Source organism: Vespula vulgaris, chromosome 3 (genome assembly GCF_905475345.1).
Source record: "Vespula vulgaris chromosome 3, iyVesVulg1.1, whole genome shotgun sequence".
In the NCBI taxonomy this organism is placed as follows: Eukaryota; Metazoa; Arthropoda; class Insecta; order Hymenoptera; family Vespidae; genus Vespula; species Vespula vulgaris.
This window is the reverse complement of record NC_066588.1, coordinates 4,719,983-4,747,509: the sequence shown is the minus strand read 5'-3', so window position 1 is coordinate 4,747,509 and position 27,527 is coordinate 4,719,983. Positions and strand designations below refer to the sequence as shown.

General features: G+C 31.9%; 3 protein-coding genes across 15 annotated transcripts in view; 2 read left to right on the top strand and 1 right to left on the bottom strand.

Moving 5' to 3' along the window:
* Positions 1 to 1,908: 1,908 nt before the first annotated feature.
* Positions 1,909 to 6,904, top strand: LOC127062481 (uncharacterized). 2 transcript variants are annotated; one of them, XM_050990772.1, is made up of 8 exons: positions 1,909 to 2,180; positions 4,322 to 4,488; positions 5,230 to 5,424; positions 5,532 to 5,804; positions 5,922 to 6,119; positions 6,245 to 6,515; positions 6,688 to 6,760; positions 6,838 to 6,904. In XM_050990772.1, exons 2-8 carry the CDS (start codon positions 4,443 to 4,445, stop codon positions 6,841 to 6,843), a joined length of 1,062 nt encoding a protein of 353 aa, XP_050846729.1. In that variant the 5' UTR covers positions 1,909 to 2,180; positions 4,322 to 4,442; the 3' UTR covers positions 6,844 to 6,904. The 2 variants fall into 2 exon arrangements, with proteins under 2 accessions (XP_050846729.1, XP_050846730.1); XM_050990773.1 differs by having other exon boundaries at positions 1,911 to 2,147.
* A 591-nt stretch (positions 6,905 to 7,495) lies between these two features.
* LOC127062482 (CDGSH iron-sulfur domain-containing protein 2 homolog) lies at positions 7,496 to 9,223 on the bottom strand. Of its 3 annotated transcripts, none has more exons than XR_007781144.1 (5): positions 9,059 to 9,223; positions 8,772 to 8,866; positions 8,336 to 8,452; positions 7,909 to 8,055; positions 7,496 to 7,829 (listed from the first exon to the last, which is right to left on the bottom strand). XR_007781144.1 is itself a non-coding variant. In XM_050990775.1 (5 exons), the coding sequence occupies exons 1-4, from the start codon at positions 9,153 to 9,155 to the stop codon at positions 7,969 to 7,971; spliced, it is 396 nt and encodes a 131-aa protein (XP_050846732.1). In that variant the 5' UTR covers positions 9,156 to 9,220; the 3' UTR covers positions 7,496 to 7,829; positions 7,967 to 7,968. The 3 variants fall into 3 exon arrangements, 2 of the variants coding, with proteins under 2 accessions (XP_050846732.1, XP_050846731.1); XM_050990775.1 differs by having other exon boundaries at positions 7,967 to 8,055; positions 9,059 to 9,220; XM_050990774.1 differs by having other exon boundaries at positions 7,496 to 8,055; positions 9,059 to 9,220.
* An 852-nt stretch (positions 9,224 to 10,075) lies between these two features.
* Positions 10,076 to 27,527, top strand: part of LOC127062479 (PH and SEC7 domain-containing protein-like) — a 65,349-nt gene continuing 47,897 nt past the window's right edge. For 4 of the 10 annotated variants that reach the window (XM_050990764.1, XM_050990761.1, XM_050990767.1 and 1 more), the window contains exon 1: positions 10,076 to 11,693. In XM_050990764.1, the coding sequence (XP_050846721.1) occupies positions 11,559 to 11,693 (135 nt within the window). In that variant the 5' untranslated portion in view covers positions 10,076 to 11,558. Of the gene's footprint in view, positions 11,694 to 11,765; positions 12,430 to 27,527 lie in introns of those variants that run through there. The other 6 variants (XM_050990758.1, XM_050990760.1, XM_050990763.1 and 3 more) reach the window with 6 other exon arrangements.

The window sequence follows — 27,527 nt, the reverse complement described above, 5'->3', positions numbered from 1 at the left end:
AACGTATAATTATATTCATTGAATATATTCAGATCATTATTTTAATATAATTATAAAAAAAAGAATAATCGATCGATTAAATCTAAAATGTAATAATAAATATATATCAGAAAAGATAGTTCTCTTTTTCTATGTTTTATTTTTCCAACAATAAGATAAAAGAAATGACATTGCCTAAAAGGACCAGACTACTATTATCCATGCATTTCGTGAGAATGCCGGACTTTTTCTGTTCCCGGATAATATCTACTTTCTTTGCTAAATACAAAGCAATAAAACTACGTCTTGGTTCCCATTCACTTCTTGCACATATATCGAATTACCTACCTAAGTACTTTGAGGGGTTTCACGCTTAATAAGATTTCATCTGTAGCAGGGTCAATCTATTACCACGCAGTATATATACATACATACATATATACATATACACACATATTCAATTTGAAAATTTAATATAATATTGTTATCAAAGATCTTACAATATCGTATCATCGTAAATACTTTCTTGTACTTTCCCGCCAATTATTTGAAATTCTTCATCACATAATATTGAATTAATAACCAGAGAAGAAAGTTTTTAAAAAGAATTTATTATCCGAAGCGAAACCATAGTATTTTTCTATCGTTAAATGAATACGTTCTAGTTCGATCAAACGTATCCATTTTACATAGAACAGTGAAAGGAAAACGAGGGCATGGCGTTAACGTATTTTTTGTCAGTATGTAAACCGGAATCTTAGAAGACTCATCTACATAGTATGACAGTCGATGCATGAAACTGATTAATGAAATTTATTGAATGAAACATTTACTTGGAAGTTTATTTCTTAAAATGGAAGATGACGTACTTTAAGTCTCCAGGGCCTTCGATTCAAATTTATTCCCATGATGACGTACGTTACCTTCCATAAATTCTATATAGTAATACACGTATACGTATATACATATATATATATACATATATTTATTGTATGTAGTATATATATGTCTACACGCATATATATATATATATATATATATATATGTATATGTGCTATTTGTAGCTCCGTAAAAAAAAGAAACGGAACACGCATACACCCTTCTCTTTTTTTTTTGTCAAATACTTTGCATTCGCCCTACTAAATCATTCTTTCTTTCCCCCTCCATATATACTTACCTTACTAAGCAATCCACCATCTTGAAAAAAGAAAAGCGGGAAGGATAAGCATTTTGAATTTTCTTCGTACGTTATATGACGTTCGTAATACACGTTACGTAGCAAGAACTTTTATGTGTGTGTGTGTGTGTGTGTGTGTGTGTGTGTGTGTGTGTGTGTTCTGTGTATGTATATATATATATTCATTTACATGCATCAATTGGTAATAACGAAACGCAATATTATATTTTGAAAAACGAGAACAAAGAATAACTTTCGGTCATTCAACATCGTAAATTTTCGATATATTTCATCATGATATGAAACAAAATTTTGATTGAATGAAAATTAAAAAAAATATATGTATGTACGTATTTACAATATATAATATATGTATATGAATTTGTTTATTATTACATTTTTCATTTTTAATAAATAATTATTACATAAATAAATGTAATAAATATAAATTTCTAACAATAATTTATAAATACAAAAATACTTAATAATTAAACAGACAAATTTAATAAACAAATGTTTAATATATAATATATAATTACATATTTAAGAAAAAAATTACATACATATATATATATATATACACATTAATTATTTTATTAAAAAAATTCATCATATAATTTCTTAACAATTTATTAATTAAGATCGCGTGTTACGGGAAATACTTTGAGAAAAGAGATCCCAAAGGTGTATGTAATATACATGTGAGTACAATATCCAGGCTCGATATATGTGTTTGTGTATCTGTGATACTATGCATACAAACCAAGAACACGTCGTATAACATTCTCTCTCCCCTTCTCCTATTCTATCCTCTCAACGTTACGACGTTGATACTCCCGTGGTTTTCCGACGTTCAGTTTGCGATTGCTTTTGCATCGAGAAAGAAGTGTTTCTGTTAAGTATATTTTCGTCCAAACTCGTTATTCGTTGTGTTGCGGAATAACACGTGAGGAATGGAATCTACATCAAGTTATCTATAATTATTTACACGGTTTGTGCTTCCATGCATATTTTAAACCCGGAAGTAAGAATTCTTTCTATCTGTTTTTTTCTTCGATATATTTTTTTATCTCCTTGGTTAGAGATACGTGTGTGTGTGTGTGTGTGTGTGTGTTTGCGTGTGTGTACATGTTCGTGCGTGAGATGACGCGTTGTTACGATTATATGCTAATAGTTTATTTATCGAAAAGATTTCATTAATAAACATCTTTTTTTTTCTTTTCTTTTTAAATAAAAAAATTTGTTTCTAATATGGCTGCATTGTTTCTAATATGTATGTATATAGGTATGTATGTCGTACGTACGTACGTACGTACGAACGAAGTATTTCTGTTTGTGACTCAGTATCAGGTGTATAAGACGATCACGAAATACTTTTGTTTTTATTTTTATTTTTATTGTTCTTTTTTGTTCGTGTTTTATTTTCTTTTCCTTTTTTTTCTTTTTTTCTTTCTTTGTACATTTTCAAATTGCGCGCCATTTTTTGTTCGCCCTTTTTTCCGTGTTTTCTTCCATTCTCTTTTAAAATAGGTTCGGTAATTTCGATGTAAAATTAGAGTGCTTTGTCCCCCTTTGTACGTGATAACGTGTATTTATGTATGCGTGTACTTATGTGTACGTGTGTGTACACACGTGTGTTTGTTTACGATGGAAAAAATTTCGTGCGTGAATTATGGTGTGTGCAATAATTTATTTTTTCTTTTTCCACGATCATCGAAATTATACATATATACGCATATATGATTGGAGAAAAGAAATATATATATGTATATGTACGCGCGTGTGCTTATGTTTGTTTAATATATCGATTTAATTTAAATTATGACAAAAAAATGCAAAAACATTTGTTTTCTCTTTTTAGGTTAATCGAATTATTTACATTGAAAGATCGTAAAAATGAAAGATTACGTGTTCGTCGTATAATTGTAAAGAAAAATATTTCTAACGAAGGTGTATATAAAATTATTCATAAAAATAAAATTATTCGAAAGAAAACATAAAACGGTTCTATATGAATAAGTTTTACGTAATCGGGTTAAACCCGTCGAATGGCGTGTAAGGCACGTGCTTTTTAAAGATTTCTAGAGCGATCGTAGATGTTAATAAGAAAATATTAGCTTTTGATGAATGACATATTATGTATAATTTTAAAACAAAGTTATAATTATCAGTCATTTATTTCTTTTAAAAATATGTAAATCGAGCTTTGCAGTTTTCTCTCTCTTTCTTTCTTTTTTATTTTAATCAGTGTATACATATAGAGAAAGAATAAAGATGGCGATATATATATATATATATATATATATATATACATACATTCATACATATATATATATAGCTATGTATATATATGTATATAGAAGATAAAGAATATTTCGATACTTAAGCGACTGTTATCAGTTATTTGGGCAATAATATATTATCTTCTTTTCTAAAAATCCCATCGAGTATTTTCTTCGATAACGGGATAATTATGTTTTTTTTTCTTCCTCTGTTTTACTAATAAGATACAGTAAAAGAAAAGAAAACGAAAAACAAATGTATTTTTCTTAATTACGAACTTTTTGGATAATGATTAATATGATTCATATATCATTATATATAAGTACTAATATGTTCAATATTATATAATTTGACGATATCGAACATCATTACAATATTGAAGAACATTGCTATTGAGATTAGAATTATTAAAAATAAAATAAATAAATAAATAAAAAGAAAGTAGGAAAGGAAATATAAGAATGCAGTTAGTCGATGTAACTATTTAGATGGGGCATAGACCAGCATAATTCGTTATTAATAAATACAGATCGATCGCATGACCGCGACCTCGACGGTGTATATACTACCTGTAATTTTCCACTGAAATAACACGAGAAGAAAAAAAGTAGCCGAATGTAAATGTATTTTTTCAAGAGAAAAATATTATGCGTGTTCTTATAGTGAATAGTAAAATATATTTAGTATTTTTTATTAAAAAGTTATATATATATATAATATTTGTTCTTTTGTTTTTCTTTTATATTTATATTTTTTATTTTTTTAAATATATATATTATATATTGAAAAAAATATATATGTACATATTCTATATTGTCGATTCTATATTCTATATGTATACTATCTATCTATCTATATATATATAAATGTGATTGGTTACAGGATTTGATCGTGGTAAATAACAGTGTGATAAAGCAACAAACAAGAAAGAGATTATAGTTCATCATTGTCATCGAATTTTGATTATCCAGAACTTTTGGACGATTGAACAAATTGGACAAACATGTTTCAGTTATCGTTAAAGATTTTACTTGCTGTGTTGATGTTTGGTAAGATCGATAGTTTCGATTTAATCAAAGGAGAATTGAAATATTTATTTTTTATGTTTGATATTTCTATTGTAAAAAGAGTTCTGATTTTTTTTTTTTTTTTTTTTTTTTTTTTATAAAACACAATAACGATCTTATATATCCGTTCAATAAGAGTGTTCATGATTAATGGTCTTGATTTTAAGATACGAAAATCGAAATTTTATTTTTATCGCGTTGAATAAATCGAACTAAAAAGATTTTTAATATTTGTATGTATATATATATTTTTTTCATGTTTCATAAATCGATAAAATTCATAATTTATAAAAAAAAATGTTGTTATAATCGCGTACGATAAATTGATTCTAAAGAATTCTAAACACATCCTTCGATCATTCTTATAAACGGATAAAAACGTTTTTGTATGATAAAAAGCTATAGACTTTGTATAGTACTAACAAAAAAGAGAAGAACGTTTAACGATTTCGCAATATATGATTCGAACATTAGATGTAAATTAGATGGTAATTATAAATGAACAATAAACGTACGTTAGAAGGAACGATAAAAACGGATCGTGTGAAAGATGGATCATAATAACATATCTCTATCTTCCTCCTCTCTCTTTCTCTTTACGAATAGAATTGTTCTCATGTCTCTTCTTTTATCAATTGAATTCAACTTCTGTATTAATCAAATTCAATTCCTACCACTTAATTTTTACTATCAAATTATCTACGTATTTCTTTTCTTCTTTAGTAAACCTAGCATTTACGGTTCCCATTGAATCGGAAAATAAAGCTATCTTAACCGAAGTAAAAAATATAAATCAAACGAATACACAGCACATGGATCAAAAAAATCAGACAGATCATCAGAAAGAATCTCTTAAGGACATTGAAAGGAATTCGACGATCGTCAAGAAAGATCAAGATACGTCCTTGAATGAAAGGGGTATGTAACGCGTGATCAATACACCGATAAAAAGATTTCTCAATTTAATGAATATCGTCTATAAAATTTTTCTTTCGTTGATAGTTTTTATTATCTTATCAAAACAGCATCATCAACGAAGGGATTACCCCCAACGTTACAGAATGTAAGCGAATCACCGATTGGGCTGAATCATACTCGTCAAAATACGACGAAACGACCAGTCGAAGAAACAACGCCAATTAATGAAGTAACTGAAATTCAAAAACTAAACAATTTTACCGGTGAGCAAAAGAATTTGAATCAGTGTTGCGTAACTCCACGCGACGAAGAAGATATTACCACCATTGAAACGGTGCAGCAGGAAAAAATTAATTCATCCGTTAATAACACTGTCTTAGGTAAATGAAATTTTCTAATTGTGCGATGACATTTGGATTGAATCGATAAATGAAACAGGTTGATCATTTATTTATTTATTTATTTATTTATATTTTTATTTATATTTTTATTTATAGAAAGTGCATTTTCGACCACATCAAAAAGCGTCACTACAGACAATGTTATTTCATCAAAAATTATTCCAGTCTCCAAGGACGTAAGTAATGACACAAAAAAGACCGATAATGACGTTATCGATCAATTAAAATCAACGATGTACGAAACAATTCCTCCTGAATTGATTAACGCGACCACGGAGACAAACATGATATCAAGTACGTGAAGATAATTCGATTTTTACTTTTATGCTCGTATTAACATTTATTTTTAAACGATACGATGCATATTGATGGCGTATGTATGTATATATTTATGCAAACGAGATTATTATTTTTTTTAGAGTCCTCCGAGATAACTAACGTGTCCTCCGAGATAACCACCGTATCTTCTGAGAAGGATCAGATAAAAGTTGAAAACAGTACTGTAACGTTAGAAAAGAAAAAAGAAGTAGAACAAGTAGGATTAAGCCTGAAAAGCAAAGAATCTATCAATAAAGAAGATAGCAGTGGAAGTATGCCACCTGGTATTATTGCATTGGTAACAGCTATCACATTTGCTGTTGTGATCATTATTGGATATATCAGTATGGTTATCTGGAAGCAATATCTCGAGTAAGAGCAATATGATTCACATATATATTTGTATAACATCTTATCTTGCAGATAGTTTGAATTATTTATATTCATAACAATATTTTTATTCTTTCCTTATCGATTATCTTCTCGATAGATTGTAATAATTTTTTTTCTGCTTTTTTTCTTTTCTTTGTTTTTTTTTTTTTAGACGCAAATATGGACGTCGAGAATTATTGGTGAACGAGTTGGAATTCGATACGAACGATTTGAGACATTTTGAGGTACTGTTATAATATATATATATATATATTTTTTTAATAATATTGTGAAGGGATTTACTATGTATTACTTTTTGTAGCTCTGACTTTGGGAAAGCAAGAATGGTATATCGTCTGATGTATGTTCGCTGAGTCATATGCTGATCACGAGGTAACTCACGATTCGTATTACAAGTTTCGTGGGATAAAGGAAGTTTTGAAAATCTGTGATATCGCGTATATATACACACATATATATATATATATGTATAATAACCGATTTTTGTGTGGTATTTAATCGGTTTGTTGTAACAGATGTATTACACTCGAATATTTTCGTACTTTACTATTTCCTACGTAAGTTGACGCGTGTTCCTACGTAAAATCATATCATTTAAATTTTCTTTAAGGAAAGATTTTATTTTTGTCGTATTATTAAAATATTGACGTTAGAGTAGAAAGTCATGTTTATACAATTAAGATAATTATTTCATATACACAGTTTCATATATTAATTATTATATTACATGCAGGACACTAACAAGACAACGAGTGAATATTTCATGTGAATGCTAGGTGTTAGAATTATATGATTAATGAATACGTGATCATTTCTTTAAAAGCAAAATTGTGTAATCGATAAGATATATAATATTAACAAAGACAATAGTATTTATGCTACCGATAAAAACAAATTGTTTTTTCTGTAGCATGCTTCATAGGTGTATATATTTCAAAGATAATAATAAACCATGTATGTTATTTTTTTATATAAGATACATTTTATTTAAACAACTGTTACCCAAATATTATGCAAATCACTGAATCTATATATATGTACATACATGCTTTAAGGATTAAGAAAACTTTTTAAGAAAGTGTAAGTTAAAACAAAATTAATACAAATAATATTATCTTAATCCACACAATAATAATAATTTTAAATTAGTATATCCAATCTGTTTTTCTCTTTGTATATTTATTTATATATTATTTCCTGTACTTTTTCAACAATCAGGTAAACAACATGCACGCCCTATTTCTTGATAGTTAACCTTTTCTATAAATCCTTGATAATACAATAATGCGCTATCTACAGAAAAAAATGAATAGTTTATCCTTTGATACGTGAAATACTTATTCCATACCTTTAAGAATTTGTTTTCACTGACCATATAGAATAGTATAGTGTATTTGTGTCAACCGGTACTTAAATAACAGACAGCTTACATTTATTTCTCTTTCTTCACGACCAAGGGACCAACATTGTCGTTGACCTCATTATTGTGTGATCCATGAGATCCATCACAGTATGGCCACTGTAATAAGAAAATATTTTTGTTATAATCTTTAATTTTTTATTGATTTTTACATATACTTCTTTCTACGATATACTTAATAAAAGCTTTTTCAAATTATATCAGAAAACAAGAACTTGTAGATAAAGAATCTTATTGCACTTGTTACATAACACCAGTTTCATAACTAGAATTCTTAGATGAATATAAACTAGGTCATATATAAAAGTTGCTCTTTATAAATAGCAAATATTTTAGTTAGATTACACGTAATATTAAAAACATTGTCAGAAGCACTTACATTTTTAGACCTCCAGCAACGGCAGAAAACAGCCTTTTCTGTTATATCTTCGACATCAATAATATCTACGACTTTATTAATATCTTTCTTAATAGAAGGATTTACTAGACCACATGGCTGAAACAAAAGTATATAACTCGGATATATCTAACAATATCGGCATTAACACTTTATAGTTATTCACGACAATCATAAAAAGATAAACGCACATAGTATTTAACAAATTAACAGAGCTTATATAAAAATAGTATACAAATAAAGAAACGTCATTCGACGTCGTCTTTATATATTTAGAAATTCTTATCTTGAGAATAGTTTAAAGAATAGAAAGTAAAATTGAGGTTACGTAATCAATATAACTAAATGATATACAGATTGCGTAGAGAATATTGTTGTAACATTTTCTTTATTGTTTTGTAACAAGTAAATTACTTACTTTCGGTCTGCCATGAGGACAAAACGCTTTATACGACATATAACCAATGCCGGCCAATAAAGCGGTTGGTGGAATCAATGAGGCCCAATCGGTCACTATGAAACAAATATATAAAATCTTGATTTGCGTTCTTCTTTTTTTTTTTCTTCGCTCGGAGTAGTATAATTACGTTCGACACGATACCTTACTGCACAGTCACTCTTGCGAAATGCTTTTTTATTTAAACGAAATATATACGATCGACTAAACGAAGACATAAAACGAATCAAATAATTAATATTTCTTACCACCGAGTCGAAACCATCCTCCTATCGTATCTGGAATCGGTAATCCAGCCAAATAATTTGGTAACGATACTTTCACAAGACGAGCTACTGGCTCCATATTTGCTTTCGCTACTGACGAAGTCAAGTCACGAGATAGCAATTCGAACGTTCCACTAAAGATAACTATGAAAAGAGGTTATTATCTCGAAGGTTTTCAAATAATAATGAAGATAATAAAAAAGACGTATCTATCAGAAAAAATTTATAAATTCTTTACTCAACATTCTTATTGTTAGTTTAATCATTTCGAAAGCCGATAATGTTTCCGATGTTCGTCAAATTTGATATCGAACGTAATCGTCGTAAATATTATTACTTTCAAATAAATTACAAGTAAATAGATTACATTAATTCTATTTTTTTCTCCTTTTTTCAAATTCGCATTACGTATCTGCTAAAAATAAAATAAAAGCGATATCCGATCGTATCAACGAATATAATTAATAATAATAGTAATAATAATAATAATAACGATGATAATGATAATAATGATAATAACAATAATAATTATTATAATAATAATAATATCAACGAAATTACGCGATAAAGACGAGCGGTATGAACCGACAGAATTCAAATAGTCGATCACATAATACTGTTACGTCGTTGGTCCTGCTACATAACAATACGTTTGTTTTCCTTTACAGGAATATCGCTGGTTGGTCAGAGAAATACGTAAGAGAAAAGAGAAGGAGAAGAAAGAGAGAGAGACAGAGAGAGAGAGAGAAAAGGATAAGAGAATATTTCTCAGAATATGATTACGCGATACGCAATGAGATAAAGGAAAGAAAAGGAAAAGACGAGGTTTCAAATAAACAAAAGAAAAAAAATATACAAAGAGAAGATTCGTAAACCGAAATATCTGCAGTGATTGGTTTTAATTCGAAAGGAGAGAGAGTATCGCTCGGTCGAGTAACGTAGTAGGCTGAGAGGGTAGCGTGGTGGGGGAAGAAGGAAGGTAGGCCGCCTTTCCAGTGGCGCCATCGTGCAGTCGCAAGCCGGTCGTCGGGCAGGGAGGAGGTGCGCTCGCTTCTTATATATTTCTCATACATATACATATGTATGTATATATGACGAGTACACGCTTGCATACATATACACGTATATACATATATAAAATATATACACACATATATATATACATACACGTATACACGTAAACGATGGGTCGTGCGTCGTGGGTCGCGAGTCGCCGCCAAGGATAAACGTCGTTGGTCGTCGCGACGCCGCCGCGTAGTGTGCGCGCAGGTACATATACCTCGTCGAAAAAAACATAAGAGAGAGAGAAGCGTGTCTCTAATGAGAAGATTTCGCGAATGAGATTGTTAGGTGGAGCACACGCGAGTGCGAAACGCGCGGGAGTGGTAAAAGAAAGATTTCAACGAAAGTATTAATCTCTCTCTCTCTCTTTTTCTTTCTTCCTCCTGTTCTGTTCTGTTCTGTTCTATACCGTTCTGTTCTGTTCAGTCCTCGGTGTATCTGTCCTGTCTACCCTCTCTCTCTGTTGGCAAGTTCGCGTACGAAAGGCTACGCGTCGCCGGGCGTACGTAAAGAAGGATAGATAGATTGATAGATGGATGTATGGATGAACGAACGGATGGACGGATAGACGGATATAATAGATATAATAGATAGGTAAGATAGATAGATGGATAGATAAAGAAAGAGAGTAGAATGTGTAAACGGGGGAAATAAAGTCATTTATTTCGTATGTATCGGACGGTGCAGTGCGCGAAAAGTGTGAGAGGGCAATCGTGTCGTTTCTCTCTCTCTTTTCCTCCCTCTTTTCTCTGTCTCTTTCTCTCTTTTATTCGCGCTCGCGCGTGACTGTGTGTGGCGGGTATCGCGCAAAAACGAGAAACGGGAAGAGCGAGATACAGGAATACTGACGGTAGTTAAGGAAGGAGAAGAAGGAAGGAAGGAAGGAAGGAAGAAAGAAAGAAAGAAAGAAAGAAAGAGAGAGAGAGAGAGAGAGAGAAAAAAAGAAAGAAAATAAAGATAAAAGAAGAAGAAGAAGAAGAGGAAGAAGAGGAAGAAGAAGAGAAGGAAGAGAATAATCGTGGGGTGTGCTGCTGCTGCTGCTGTTGGTGGTACTAGTGGGTGGGGGAAAGGGACGACCTAGCGAGAAAAGAGAGAGAGAGAGAAGAAAAGAAAAGAAAAGAAAGCAAAAGAAAAAAGAAAAGAAAGAAATAACAACGAAAACGAAAACGAAGCTGACGACGACGACGACGACGACGACGACGACGGTGGTGGTGTTGGTGGTAATAGTGACAACGGTGTTGGCAAGGAAGAAAAAAAGCACGATAATAACAACAACAACAACAACAACAACAACAACAATAACAATAACAACAACAACGACATTACATGCGAGCACGGTGCGTGTATCGCGTGCGATTTTTCGTTTCGCGCGAAGGTGCGTCGTCACAAATGACAGGGAGGTGATCAATGTGCACGAAATATGGCTGAGGAGCTGCTGGTCACCCTGAACCGCGGCGACTCCTCTGGATTCGGTTTTTCTCTTCTCGGGACGGCGGGACTTCCTCACGTAATTTACGACATCGTCGAGAACTCGCCGGCTGCGAAGAGTGGCAAGGTAAGCTGATTAATACGTAATAATCATAATAATAATAACAATAATAGTAGTAGTAGTAGTAGTAGTAGTAATAGTTAATAGTAATGTGCGTTTTACGACGAATTCGTTATACGTGTTTTATGGGTATATACTTTCTTATTCTCTACCTACATTCTCTCTCTCTCTCTCTCTTTCTTTTTCGTTTTGAGAGAGAGAGAGAGACGAGGTAACCCTGTCGAAAGTCCTGCGAGAGCGCGAGAGTGCCTCGAAATAACGCCCGTTGTATATCGACCCGCGTTATTATCGCGAGCACCCTCTGTGTCGCTTCGTCCCGATTCTTCTTTCATTATTTCTTCTTCTTTCTTTCTTTCTTTCTTTCTTTCTTTCTTTCTTTTTTGCTTCTTTCTTCCTTCTTCTTCTTCTTCGGCATCGTCCAACGATGATAGTAAACATCGTGCGAAGAGACTCCGATCGTTTTGCTCGCTCGCTTTAACGGCCACATTCCAAGCCCATCGGCCGGTCTTTCGACCCTTCTCTTCCCCCCTCTCTCTTTCTCTCTTTCTTTCACTTCTTCTTCGTCCATTCTCCTCTCTCTTTCTCTCTATCTTTCTCTTTCTCGAGAGAGTCGAATAAAAGTCCGAGAAGGCGTCAGTCGAGATACTACACCCCAACGACGAGGACGAGGACGTGAACGAGGACGTGGACGAGGACGAGGACGAGGACGAGGACGATGCCAACAGACTCGAGTCGAGATGTTGTAAGCTTCGAGAAGTTGTTCCGCGAGTTATACCGAGTTATGTTCTTTTACGCAGATACATACGTACGTACGTACTTACATGCATGTATACGTATATACATACATACATATATACGTACGTACGTACATACATACCTTCATTCTGTGGCCGAACACTAACGAAAGAACCGGCTAAGCGAAGTAGTCGATAAGAGATCGACGAGGGATAGCGTTTACTTGCCTTTACTTTAGCCTTAGTTCCATTTATTTGACTTCCTTTGATTTTATTTTACTTTAATTTAATTTTTTAAGTTCCTCCTTTAGGAAGGCCTTGTTTTGTTTCATCTCGTTGTCTCGTTGTCCTGTTGTTTTCCTTCCAACGATTCCATCGTTCTACATCTAAGAATTATTGTATTACCTTTTCTCGACTGTTACGTCAATTACTTACTTAATCCTTTAACGAGTTTTACTATTTCCGGTTCTCCGTTGTATCTATGTTATAACTGTTGAGAAACCAGCGATAAGTTTTTTATTTGATCGATAAGTTTTCATAATTTTTGTATCTTGATTATATTTTTCTTTTCTTTCTCTTTTTTTTCTTTTTTCTTCTTCTTCTTCGTGCGTGTGTGCGAACGTTATGTAGATATGATATCAATTCTTCCACGAGTATTATTATTTCCGGTTTTTCATTATTTCTAAACTATAAGTGTTGACCAGCTTGCGATACGTTTTTTACTTGATCGAGAAGTTTTAATAATTTTGTTATATCTTCATTTTTTTTTATTATATATATATTATATAATAAAAAATTATATTCTTTATATATATGTATATATGAAGGTCATATATGATAGAATTTATCGTTATACTGTAACTACGATATTTTATCGTGACAATTCTTTCTTCCTTTTTTTTCTCTCTTCATAATTTTACGATTTCACATAATAACAATATTAAATCAAATATCATTAATAATAGTATACTGATAAAAAAAAATTTAGAAATACATAATTGCGTTTAGAAAGATGCGTCCTCGTTTTTACGAAAATTATTTTATTATCACAGTTATCCGAGCCGTCTCAGATTAGTATTTTCTCCAAAAAGTAACATTAAATATTATTCGAACGAGAAGATAAGAATAGAAGATACAATTCAATAGAAACGCACATACACAATTGTATGTCCTCATAGATTAATCGTCAAGTTCTAAAGTTCATTTCGAATCAAAAATGTGATAATTTTATTTAAAAAAGAAGTTCTTGTTCTTTTAATATTTCATTTAATTTCAAACTTTGAAAAGATTCATTATTTAATATTTTTAACGTTTATTTATTCTTCCTTTTTTTTTCAAGTTATATCCTCGAAAATATTATATAACGTAGAGAGGACAGAGAGAGAGAGAAAGAATACGATTCGATAAATTTGTTATTGTTTATATTCATGAAAGCGTTTAGGAGTAATGAAAGGACACAAGATCCCGTTGTTCTCTCTCTCTTTCTCTCTCTCTCTCTCTCTCTCTCTCTCTCTCTCTCTCTCTCTCTCTTTAGATGTTATTTGCAGCTGCGTAAACAGGTGCGACGTATCAACTTATAGTAACTTATTCACAAAAGTCCTCGCGTACGTCGTAATATGACCTTCTAAAACGAGTTCGAACCTTTCGTATACATCGTACATAGAGAGATCGTGTATGTATATATATATATAGAACGGCCCCAAAAAGTTTCTATATGGGCCAAAACTTTCTACGTGATTTAAAAAATCAATTATTCTTTTTACGAAACTTTTCAGTCAGCTTTCAATTAATTACGTAATTTTACGATTTGGGAGAAAAAAAGAAAAATAGATAAATAAAATAAAGAAATAAAAGTGAAATTAGTCTAAAAGATTTGTCAAAGGAAAAATTCATGTTTAATATCATTTAGAATTGTTTCGATTTATTGAAGAACTTTTGATGTAATCTATTATATATACATATATGTATGTATATAGAAATCGTAGAAAAAGAAGAGGACACGTAATGACACCATCGAGAGATATCTTCGAACGCGTTTATCTCAGAGCCACCCTCTGAAAATCTCGTTCCGATAATCCGTATTTGTCGATTCGACAATCTCTCTCTCTCTCTCTCTTTCTCTCTTCCTCTTCCTAGCTATCTATCTCTATCTGTCTGTCCTTTTTTTTATTTTTAATACCCTACTTAGGTACTTTTCGTGCGAAATTTTAACCATGTGTCCTCGCTTTTATCGTTCGTTACACTGATTATTTTATCAACATTTGTTTATATACATATATATATGTATATACATTTGAAGAAATTCTAGTGATCAATTGGAAATGAATTGGTTAAGGTAGTTAAGTTATCTATCCTTAGATTTTTATAGATTTCTTTACTTTTTTACATTTATCTTTTGTATTATATTTATTACGAACATATTCCTGTTTTTTTATCTATTACTTCTTTTTTTATTTTTTATAATATTATATGGACGATTTATATATGTGTGTGTATATATATATATATATCGTTTTAACTTATTATTGTTTTAAATGTGCAATTATTTTTATATTTTTAAACTATTTTTATTTTTTTTTACATGCGTTTAAATATAGTTATGCGTGGAACGTACTTATAAGCTACTTATAACTGTCACATATGATGTATGTATGTGTGTGTATATATGTATATGTATGTGTATATATATATATATATATATGTACGTGACACACATATATACATATATATACGTATGAATCATATAACGATGGGGCACGAGAATGTTTAGTATGTCAACATTATTCGAAGCAGGTCGAATCATAATCGTACAGTGGGATCTTTGATGCGTCGATTTTCACGTCGGGAGATCTGACAGCTGACGACAATTATTACACACACACACACCGATATACATGGATGTGTCTATTATTTATCGTATCGTTTAGAACGAGTTTAATCGACAAAGTGTCTATTCAATTTTTTTCCCTCGTTTTCCTTTTTAATTTTTTTTCTTTCTTTCTTTTTTATATATATATATATATATATATATATATATATATTATTTTCTTTATCATCTGACTTTGATCGACGACGACGTTATTATTGGAAAAGTACAATTCTGTCTTTTCTTTTTTTTTTTTTTATTATTATTTTTTAACTCTTACGTCTAATCTAAGTTTCGTGCAGTTCTGATGTATTTTTTTCTTCTTCTCTTTTCTTCTTCTCTTTTCTTATTTTCTTCTTCTTCTTTCTTTCTTTTTTTTTTCTTTTTTTTACAAGCACGGCTAAAGCGATACGAAACAATTTAGAAAATGATAAGGTTGAATCGTAAAGTCGACGAAAGGTGAAGAAAAAAAAGAGGAAGACTGTAATTAGCATAACTCATGAATTGCAAGGAAAACGCGAACACTATATATATGTATATATATATATATGAGCTGCTGATTACGAAAATGATTTAAGACATATGGAATATGTTAAAAGATATATTACTTTCTTTTCTCACGCTTTATTTTAAAAATTCCAAAATTACATAAAGGAATTATTTTTCTTTAGAATCGATATACACATACATATAACACACACACACACACATACAGAGACAGATGCACATACTACACACATGTATATACATAGACCATCTCTTACATATGTATTTTTAAAGTTTTGCAGCATATTTTTTGTTACATCTTTGTCTAACGGATAAATAAGTTCCTACTCATACATATATAGTAATTATCTTTTTAATCGTAAAAAAGAATGGATGTGGTAATGATATATATAAACACATACATATGTATATATATCTTTGACGCGTACGTGATGAACAATCGAAAGCTATAATGTTATCTTCTTGTTATCCAGACATAAGCATATTTATCTTTTTCAGCTACTGTTCCTCTTCCTCCTCCTTCTCCTCCTCTTGCTTTACCTCCTTTCTTCTGTGTTCTCCAGGAATCTTATCGAAGTCGTTATATATATATATATATATATATATATATATATATATATATAATTCAAAGAGAGAAGAAGAAGAAGAAGAAGAAGAGAGTCGTTTCTCGTTTCGTTTCGGAGAAAGGCGGCAGCCAAATGCACTTCTCTAGTAGGCTAATCGTTTTTCTCTAAATTCACAATCAAGAAGAAAGATAGAGAGAGGAAGAGGAAGAGAGAGAGAGAGAGAATCTTAGGGATTTTCTTCCATCGTTATCGTTATCCTTATCGTTATTGTCCTATAGGACTACTCGGCACGCATCCAAAAGAATAAGAGAGAGAGAGAGAGAGAGTGCAATATCCCCAACTTGATTGAAAGACTCAACCTCAACCCTTTACTACCTCGAATCCCGTTCTTCGCGTTTAAAATATCGAGTGCACCGCGTTTGCTGAATGGAGGAGACCTTTTTTGTTAATTAATCCAGAAGAGCCTGCGAAAGCATTCGCGATGCATTAGCAGAAGAGAGAGGGAGAGAGAGAAAGCGAAAGAAGGGTAGGTGGGAGAGAGAAAGGTAGAGAGAACGATTCTCTTACCTGTATATATATATATGCATATATGTACATACATTGTTTGTATTCGTACGAATGAGGCAAACGAGGGGGTGTCGGAGATTCATTGTTCAGTTGGTTGGGTTAGTAATACGTTTTACTATTGTTCCCTGATCGCAACCGTTTTAGTCGGGAACTCTTTCGAGAGTGTATATACGTGTGTGTGTGTGTGTGTGTGTGTGTGTGTGTATGCACACATATGAAGATTAAACCTATCAACGACGACCCCCCGCGCGAACTATCTCTGTATATATGTATGTATGTATGTATGTATGTATGTATGTATGTATGTATGTATGTATGTATGCATGTATGTATGTATGTATGTATGTATGTATGTATGTATGTATATAAGCTATTATATACTGTGTATATATATATATGTATATAAGCTGCACGAGAAGTGAATTTCGATGAATAAAGGGAGCCAATAGAAATCCTGGTTTAACAATCCTTTTCGAGCGTAATATCGTCGTCCGATTAGGAAAGAGTTAGATGACTGTGGTAGCACGATGCTAGTGTTTTAATGCGCTAGTGGTGAGTTTCTCGAGGAAAGTTTTTCTACTTTCTATACGAAATTTTTTACATATGAAAAATATAATTTATATCTATGTGTATGTATGTACGAATGTATGTACATATGTATGTATATGAATTGTCGAATATATTATAAAAATGTTTAGTCGTTGAATTGAAAAGTCGAGTCATTGATATAATGGATGTACATATTGGATGTACCAATTTCACTGAGATTTTATAAGATAATATTTTTTTTCTTTCTTGTTTTTTATGTTCATGTTCATTTATATTGGATTTTATATATTGTATACTTTTTACACACACATACTTTCACGTTTAAATGTTTCTATTTAGCATTAATCACATCTTTGTATGAATCAGTCGAAATGAGATACCGAATATATACATATATTCACATATATATATCCGTATATTAATTTATATTACGAAAGAGAGAAATTTATTTCAGATTGGAGAAAGGAAGAAAAGGGGTGGGGGAAGAAGCAGAGAAAGTATTTAGGAGATACTTACTTTGCAGAAATAGCGAATGGGACAAGGTGGCTCTGATCGTTCGCGCCTCGTTAACGAACGTCGTTTTCTCTCCCCTTCGTCTCGAGTCAACGTGCTTGTTACGTAATAAAGATACACCCGAATGTGCCTGGAAATAATGTTGAAGATTACGAGCTACGAGCACGCGAACACGACTTTCGAACAAAATTCTATCGGGTATTTAAATTTTTCCCGTCTTTTTTTATTTATTATTATTATTATTATTATTATTATTATTATTATTATTATTATTATTATTATTATTTTCTTTTGAATTTTCCCACCATTTTTTCTCTTCTCGTTGCTATCTCTTAACAAGACCGAATTTATTTAAAAACGAAATCATTAAGTCGTAATAGCGTTACTAATTCATACGTATACTCGCTCATGTATAAATACATACATGTGTGCGTGTATGCGCGTGTGCGTTTATGTATACTTTTTCTTTACAAGGGTCATTATCCTGATATCATGACAGTCACGTGACGTGCCGACCTCCGACAGATAAAAAGTGTATCATTCGCTTAATTAATTACTATGTCGTACAGCAAATGGTATTTCGATTGAATTTCCCTTGGTGCATGGAGTTTTTCTTTCGATTAGTTGAAAACGATATTGCGATTCTCGGTATGTGTAGCATTTCAAAAATGCAAATTTATGCGATGTCCTAACTTTTTTAAAAAATATTTTTCATATTATTCCGATGAATTACGAATAAAAGATAGTGAGAATCTTTTTGTTTCTTTTTTTTTGTTTTGTTTTCATTCACTTAAGTTTCATTTATTTACGTCGATTCATGTTTCTTTATTTGTTTTTTTATTTTCGTTTCAATTAATTTACAGCTACATGTATTATTTATTAATTTATTTTTATTAATTAGTTTTATTGATTTTCATTATTTTAAACCGAAATGATTATAAAAATCATCTCAATAAATATGTACAAGCTATTTTGTTTTACGGTGTATAAATAAAATCGATTTAACAGAAAATAAATAATAAATTTAATTTCGTAATTGAATATTTCCTATTATTCTGCCTGCCATTAATTGGATTTCGTTGTTAGAGTTTCAAACATTTTTTATTCAAAATAATTCAAATATTCATATATTTACAATATACTTACGCAGTATTAAGTTTTAATAAAAAAAATATTGAAAATTGGAGTATAAAGAACGAAAAGAAAAAAAGAGGAATGAAATACGAAAATACAGACGATTATAGAACTTGAAAAATCTCTGCAACAAAATTTTCTTTTGATCTGTGCTAATTATCATCGATGCATATTATAAAAATTTTATCAGATTGATATAACACGAGCACACATATACATACACAAATGATATGTATGCACCAGACATGAAGTTGCTCGGATTTGTACGTACAAACGTAGGGTAGGTCAATAACTGTGGTAGTAAGAGTTGGACGGTTCCCTCCCTTGTATTCTTCTAGGGGAAAAAATGATCGATCGTTAGCTGACACGAAGGGAAGCCCTTTTGCAAGGCTTATTTCGAAGGAACACATCGAGTCTGCTAATCGTCAGCGATTTTCTTCTTTCATATCGATTGATTTCCTCCCCTATTCCATCCTACCCTTTCTCATTCCAAGCATATTATATTCTCTCTCTCTCTCTCTCTCTCTCTCTCTTTCTCAGAATATCTTCTCTTTCTCTTGATCCAATTGAACGCTCATCGTTTGATGGAAACAAACGAACGCACAGTGAGTAACACACACACACACACACAAACCACTCTTACATACACACACATAACTTAGCACAGAGCCCCCACACAGGAAGTGTGCTCGACCGAAGCAGAGCTATCGATCTCTAGCGGAAGGCGGCGAAGTTACGCAAACTCGCATCACCTTCGTCGTTCTCATCGTCGAAGCGGCTTTGGCCCTCTCTCGTCTTTCGTTGTTTGCCAAAGGCGTCCAAATGCTTTTCGAAACTTTGTTGAACGTATTATGAGGGCAGAAACGAAGGATAGATTAAGAGAGAGAAAGAGAGAGAGAGAGAGAGAGAGAGAGAGAGAGAGAGAGAGAGAGAGAAATGGAAAGAGAGTTTCTTGAAAGAAAGAGTTACAAACGAACAATGGCGAACGTGATTATATCGATGAGAACATTATTTCGATGAGATCCTTTCAGATACTTATCTTTTATGGAGAACGGAAATATAACACTTAGTTTAAGTTTACTTGCTTGCTTTTGTTCAAAATTCACGTAAAGATTTTTATCTCAGATATTACCTCCCCCCCCACCCTTTTTTTTCTTTTCTCTTTCTTTTTTCGTTTTTTTTTTTTTCTTAAGGAATTTTTATCTCCGAAAATATTTCGTTTTATTTATCGACTTTAAGGACAAACAAAAAATACTTTTCTTTTACGGCAGACGGAAAGTTAATGCTCCAAGTTTACTTCCTTGTTCGACTCACTTTTAGAAATTCACGTAAAGATTTTTATCCTCGATCTCTTTCTCTCTCTCTCTTTTTTGAGAATATTATTCGTTTATTGATTTGAAGAACGTTTTGTTAGAATTTTAAAACGTTACTAAGAGTAAGTAGAGTTTGAAATTTATTTATTTATTTATTTATTTATTTATTTATTTATTTATTCATTAATTCATTCATTTATTCACTTATTTATTTTTTTGTTACAAATCTGTGAATTGAAATTGTATATTGAAAATGTATATTCATGAAAAATCCTGAATATATTACAATATCTTTTTTAACATAATAATAACATACTTTTTAATATAAAAGAGGATATCTATATATATATATATATATATATATAAAAAGAAAAAAAAAATGAAAATTCTCTAAAATGAAAGAAAAGAGAAAGAACAAGGAAAATGGTCTATGTCGGTAAGATTTTCCAGTTTATATAGGATAGGTCAAAAGTCTCGAAGTGATTTTAAAAATCAATTACATGCTTTTCTCTCGAGACTTTTCAAGCTGAATTTTTTTTTCTTGTTTGAATTACAAAACTACAAGGTCAGTTAAAAGCCTTAAAAAATTCTCGAGAAAAAGAATACATGATCTATTTTTGAAAAATATCTTAGAAACTGTTATTTAGGAACTTTTGGTCTCACCCTGTAGAATCGAAATAATTCCACGAACGTGTCATTGGCTACTGGTGATGTAACGAGGTCAAAAAATCGTATTGGCATGTACGATTCTCGATCTTTTTTTTTTTTTCATTTCTTTTTTTTTCATTTTCTTTTTATCTCTCTCTCTTTCTCTCTCTCTCTCTCTTCTCTTTCTGTCTCACTCTAGCTATATATACACAATACCCTATAGGAGAAGCACGAAAGACGTAGTGCGGAGATCGTAGCCTTTGCCCTCTTCGACAGGTACTTTCCTTTACCCACCCTATTCACAACGTTGCCTTACAAACGTTCTTCGAATACCAATCACGTTTCTTAGAGTCGAACTTCGTTTTCGAAATAACGAATTCTTCGACACGACATTTATATTATTCGATTCGATACGATATCTCGATTTTGTTATTTTTCTCTCTATCTTCTCTCTCTCTCTCTCTCTTTTTCTTTCTGATAAGAATAATAAATTCCAAATGTTTTTCTTCAATTTTTGTTTAGATATGATAGTAGTGGAATTTGTGATAATTGAATGTTAAATTTTCGAAGTTGATAATCCAAAGTTCTAGCTTGTGTATATGTATGTGTGTGTGTGTATATATATATATATATCTCACTCTCTATCTTTGTTGTTCTCCATTGCTCTCTTACTCTTACTCTCTCTCACTTGTGTTGACCAGTCAGTTCGTAGGTAAATTTCATTAGAGATAAAGCAAGGATGGTTACGTGTATGTATCACGCTCGATATCGCAGCTTGGTAACTAGTTTTGGACGAAAGGAAACACGATCGAAGACATGCACCACAGTCTGTCCGGTGCATGCAACGTAGAGAGAGAGAGAGAGAGAGAGAGAGAGAGATGAATATAGACGTGATCTTTCAGTTCACCGATCTCTCTCTTTCTCTCTCTATCTCCTTCTATCCTTCTTATAGAATATCCATCTACATTGGAAATCATTCATTCTAGCTCGATTATCGATCACTAGATAAGGTAGAAACTACCTATCCTTCTACTTCAGTTCACCGATCGTGAGCCAACGTTTCTCTCATAAAATTTTAATTTATTGTCGATCAGCCGAGAACCATGTTGTTACGTCTTCCAGCAAGATTGGCCGAGTTCCTTCAGCAAGTTCGTGCACGATGTTGTACTAGAACGCTAGAGAGTGAGAGAGAGAGAGAGAGAGAGAGAGAGAGAGAAACGAGCATGTTCGTCATTGTTGACGCATTTGACACAATTCTGATAGCTATGGGATCGTAGTAATCGTTGATAGTAATAAACTTTTGTATATTTATTTTTCCAATACGGAGATAATTCTACGTGTCATCTGGAAATCGGGAAAGTAGCTTAAACTATATATATTGTTTTTGTACTTATACCATCTTTGTAATACTTGGCATGTGTCATACTTTGTGTATATATACACATATATATATACATATACATACATACATACATATATATATATATAGAATCTAGCGAGGAGCTCAGTACATATTATAATACCATGCTTTGTATAATGTTTCTTGTTGAGAAGATTGAATGTTAAGTTCTAAAAGTATCAAATGATACGATGAGGAAAAGAGAGTTAACTTTATTACTGTCATTATATTTACCAAAAGTTTTCAAATATTTTTAAGGTATGTTAAAAATATAAGAGAAAGAGAGAGAGGGAAAGAAAGAGAAATTCCTCGTGAAGAAAAGACAAAGAAAATCTTAAGTTCTAGCGAATAGCGAAAGAAGATAGCCAGTTTCTCTCTCTCTCTCTCTTTCTCTCTCTCTCTCTCTCTCTCTCTCTCTCTCTCTCTCTCTCTCTCTCTCTCTCTCTCTCTCAGCAGCCTCTGACGCGTTTTAGCGAAAATAGAACGCCATCGTTGTCACTCGACGGTGCGAAAGTGCCTGCTCGATAAATGCACCGAGAGATACGTGCGTTGTGAGAGGTGGAGGGAGAGGAAGGGTGGGCGAGGAAAAGAAAACATTCTTCTTGAAGCTTCACTGACGCTTCTCTCTTTTATTCTTCTTCTCTTTTATTTCTTTCCCCCCTTGTTGTTATTTTCTTTTTCATTTTTTTTTCATCATTTCAATCCCACCTAGAATTCGTCTTGTTCGAGAAAGAAAAAAGAAAAAGAAAGAAAAACAGAGAGGGGAAACAATCTCGAAGGATAAACTATATTCCTTAAATCGCTTACGATTTACGAGAAAAATTCACTTCTGTCTATATATATATATATATATATATATATATATATATATATATCGTTGTTCTATTATGGACAAGAGATTCTCTATGTTGACTTTTGTGTTATCTCGCTCTCTCTCTCTCTCTCTCTCTTTTTCTCTCTCTGGCTCTCTTTCTCTTTCTTTCTCTCTTTCTTTCTCTCTTTCTTTCTGTCTATAGAAAAGATATATGTACGTATATAAGACGAAGTTTCGATCAAGATAAGGGTTGCAGGTGCAAGAAAACGAAAATACTGTTTGGTAGAAAGATGTAAATCCGTGTTTCTAGTAAGCCATTTCTCTGTCCAAGGGTAGAGAACTCTACGTAGCTTTAGAAATGGATGAGGGAAAGAGTTAAGGAATAGAAATAGAGTTTAGTCGAGTGTGAGAAAGAAAGATGGACAATATCCTATCTATTTGTCTGTCTCCATTCATCGTGTATTTTTATTTCTTTTTCTTTTCTTTTCTTTTCTTTTTTAATGTCTCTTTTTCTCTCTGTTTTTCCTCCTTTTTTTCCTCTCTCTTTTTTAATTATTCCCATTTCCTTTCTCTATTTCCTTAATTCTTTTTATCGCATTAAACCGACACGCACATTCACGCGATAAGAATTGCGAAAAAATACCAAGAATTCCATAAGATTTCTAATCGCTATTAATCACGTTAGTTCACGTTTATTCCCAATGGAATTCTTCATTTCGATCGACTGGATCAGATCAGGTTTATGTACATACCTATATGCATACATACATACGTATATATCACACAGATAGATACAATACATATAACACGATATCAACACGATATAACCCTTCGGTATTTCACTGTATTATCACTTTGTAATCTCTAATCACCCTCATGGTACGTCCGTGTTGTACTGACACGTGCGTTGATAGGACATCGACACGTAACCAGCTTTCAACCCTTTCCCATATTTATCGTGTTATCGATACTCGACTTATACTACTCTTTCTATCCCTGTCTATCCTTCTCTTTTCTCTCTTTCTTTCTCTTTCTCTGTTATATCCGCCCAGTTGGTTTTCTGCTAACGTGCGTGCTTTCGCTAAAAGACACTCGCGTTAATGGTGCTTCTAAGAAGTCTGTCTTTAGTTTCGAGTCTTCTTGATATATGTACTTACGTTCTAAGTACAGTTGGTCACAAAAGTGTCCTGTAAACGTGTCTACATATACACCCTCCGCCTGCTCCACCTTCTATATCTTTTTCTTTTCTTTTTTCTTCTTTTACGGTTACCAATTAAGGATAAATAAGTCAATCGAGTCAATTGAGTTAATCGATCAATCGATCGACAAATGACCATTACTGATTGACAATTCCTAATCTAGAGAACATATAAATAACATTTTTTCTATCATTATGTGTGTGTGTGTATGTTTATGTGTATTTCTTTATACAGTTCTTTTATTTTTTTCACTTTAAGAATAAAATTTACACACACACACACACACAAAAATTGCGAATTTTTCAAACACCTCCCTCGTGAAAGCACATGTGTGTATACATTTGTCATTTTCTCTTGATATCTCTTTCGGCCTTTTTTTGTCTTTTATAGATATCAAATAAAAAAAAAAAAAAAAAAAAAAAAAGAGAAACTAGCATACCATTTGATACTTTTCGTAAGAATGCCTGAAGAATTCTCGTTAAAATTTCGTTCGAGTTCTTGTCAAGAGTAAGAATTTAAGCGCCAGCTGCATTCGTTTGAGAAGAACGAAGCAAAAAGAGAGAACGATAGGGAGCTAGGGAGAAGTGGCGGAGGTGAGGGATGGGGAGGGAGGGTGGGTAGGTGGTTAAAGGTAAGACCGGATGAAGAATCGTTTTGAGGACGGCGAAAATTGCACTGGAAGTGCTGGAAATGCGAGTTTCAGTTATGAAAAAACGATTTGATTTGTTTTGTCTTTTTCTCTTTTTACCTCTTTCTTTCGTTTCTTTTTTGTTCCTTCTCTTCCCGTTCTTGAAATTTTTTCCTCATTTTTTTTCTTCGTATTCTCTTGATTTCCTTACAAGAAAATTTTTTTAAAAATAGGGGCATCGTTTATTCGACTGCTTTTTCTTTTTCTTTTCTTCTTCTTTTTTCTTCATTCTTCTCTCTCTCTCTCTCTCTCTCTCTCTCTCTCTCTCTCTTTTTCTTTCGTCCGAATTCGTAGAAGGAAAAAAATTTCTTTAGATTGATCCTAGCAGACGGAAATGGGCGCGGCACTTTGCTTATAACACATCTATAGGGTTGAAACACGTTCGTTAACGAGCATCGAGTTTTGTGCGAGTCTCTTGCGAAAAACCGGGTTGCAAAGTGTACATATGTACATAGATACATACATATGTACGTATATATATACATATACATACATATATATATATATATATATATATATATATATATAATTTATACGTTTATGAGTATGATCTTTCAAGGAAAGTGTGAGTACAGGTGCAGCGGCTGTACACAAATGACAAGTTCCAGTTGGTAATCGTTCATGAAACGTAAGGAGAGACATTCGTATTTGCTTTCGCTTGAATATATACTGGGTGATCTGGTAAATCTCGATGTTAAATCGTTTTCATTCTTTCTTTCTTTCTTTCTTTGTTCCTTCCTGTCTTTGTTTTATCCTTTTCCCGTTTTCTTTTCCTTTTCATATATGTGTATATATATCGAATAAAATTGAATAAACGTTCAAATAGAAATAATATTTTTATTAATAAATCAAATCGATAATATCTTATTACTACTACTACTATTACTATTGTTATTATTATTATTATTCTTATTTTTTTATTGTCGATCGTTTATTAATTTCTAATTTGTAACACTGATGAGCTATACAGATATTTTTTTTTTTTTTTAATAAACATTCGTATCAAATAATATTTAAGCTTGTCCTTATTAATGCGCAAGCGAATATAAATAATATAAAAGAATCTTTAGTAAATAAAATAAAAATACAAGACGAAGATGAAAAGATGATCTAACTTTTTTTTTAATTAATAAAGCGCAATAACAAACAATTCCCTTCGTACGATATCTGTATTATATAAACAACAACAACAACAACGACGACAACAACGACAACAACAACAATAATAATAATGATAATAATGATATATTAGTAATTTAAAAAAAAAATACCTAGACGTGATATATTTAACGAGATAAGAGAACTTATGGCTACGCCATTTGTACGTAACTAAGTAAGAAAAACGACGATCTTCTTTAGTCTACCTGGAAGATAAATTCAAATCGACCAGCTTTTCGCGCGTTAGAACCGAATCGATTTCAATTTGGGTCGAGACATAATGCCGTTTGCTGATTTCTTCCGCCTGTCACACGGAAATAAAGTTAAAAAAAAAGAGAGAGAGAGAGAGAAAGAGATAGAAAGATCTTTGGAAAACGCGTTGGCAAAGCGTGCGAGCAAATGCGTTTAAAAGTGGAATCGTCGATTCACGGTCCATCGTACTTTTACTTGATATTTCTCTCTCTCTCTCTCTCTCTCTCTTTCTCTCACACACAAAGTAAAGTCTTTTTCCGAAAGCGTGACCGATCGACCGATAAGTTAAATCTCTTTCTCTTTCTCCGAGAGCGTTGCGTTTAATTCGATAAAAAGATGCAACGGCCTCGATCGTTTTCGAGGCGTGAAAGTCGAAAGGACGAAATCGAGCGCGTAAATCGATCCAAACTCATACGAGTCATCTGATTTTCTAACATATAATTATTCATTAAAATTTTACACCCGTAATTACGTATTGAATTAATATATGTATATATATATAGACACACACACATATATATATATATATAGGTAATAATTATTTAACGACGATCATTAAGTTCGTTATAATAGACGAGACATTTAAACTTTTACAAACTGCTTCTTTTGAAGTCATTAAACACGTGGCAACTTTCGATTTTTTCTTCTACTTTTTTTTTTCTTTTTTTAATTTAAGTGATCCCATCGAAACAACATTCTTCTCAAAACTTTTTTTCTTTCTTTCTTTCTTTCTTTCTTTTTTTTTTTGAGATATAGAATATATTTTTTAAATAAAATTTGAATATTTCTTTCTCGAATATACAAAACATCATGTTTTAATATACGTGCAGTTGAAAATCTTTTTAATAGAAATTTTATATATATATATACATATGTATATAAAGCTACCTTCTCTAATATTTAAAATATCTTATTTTTTATGTTTATGTGGGA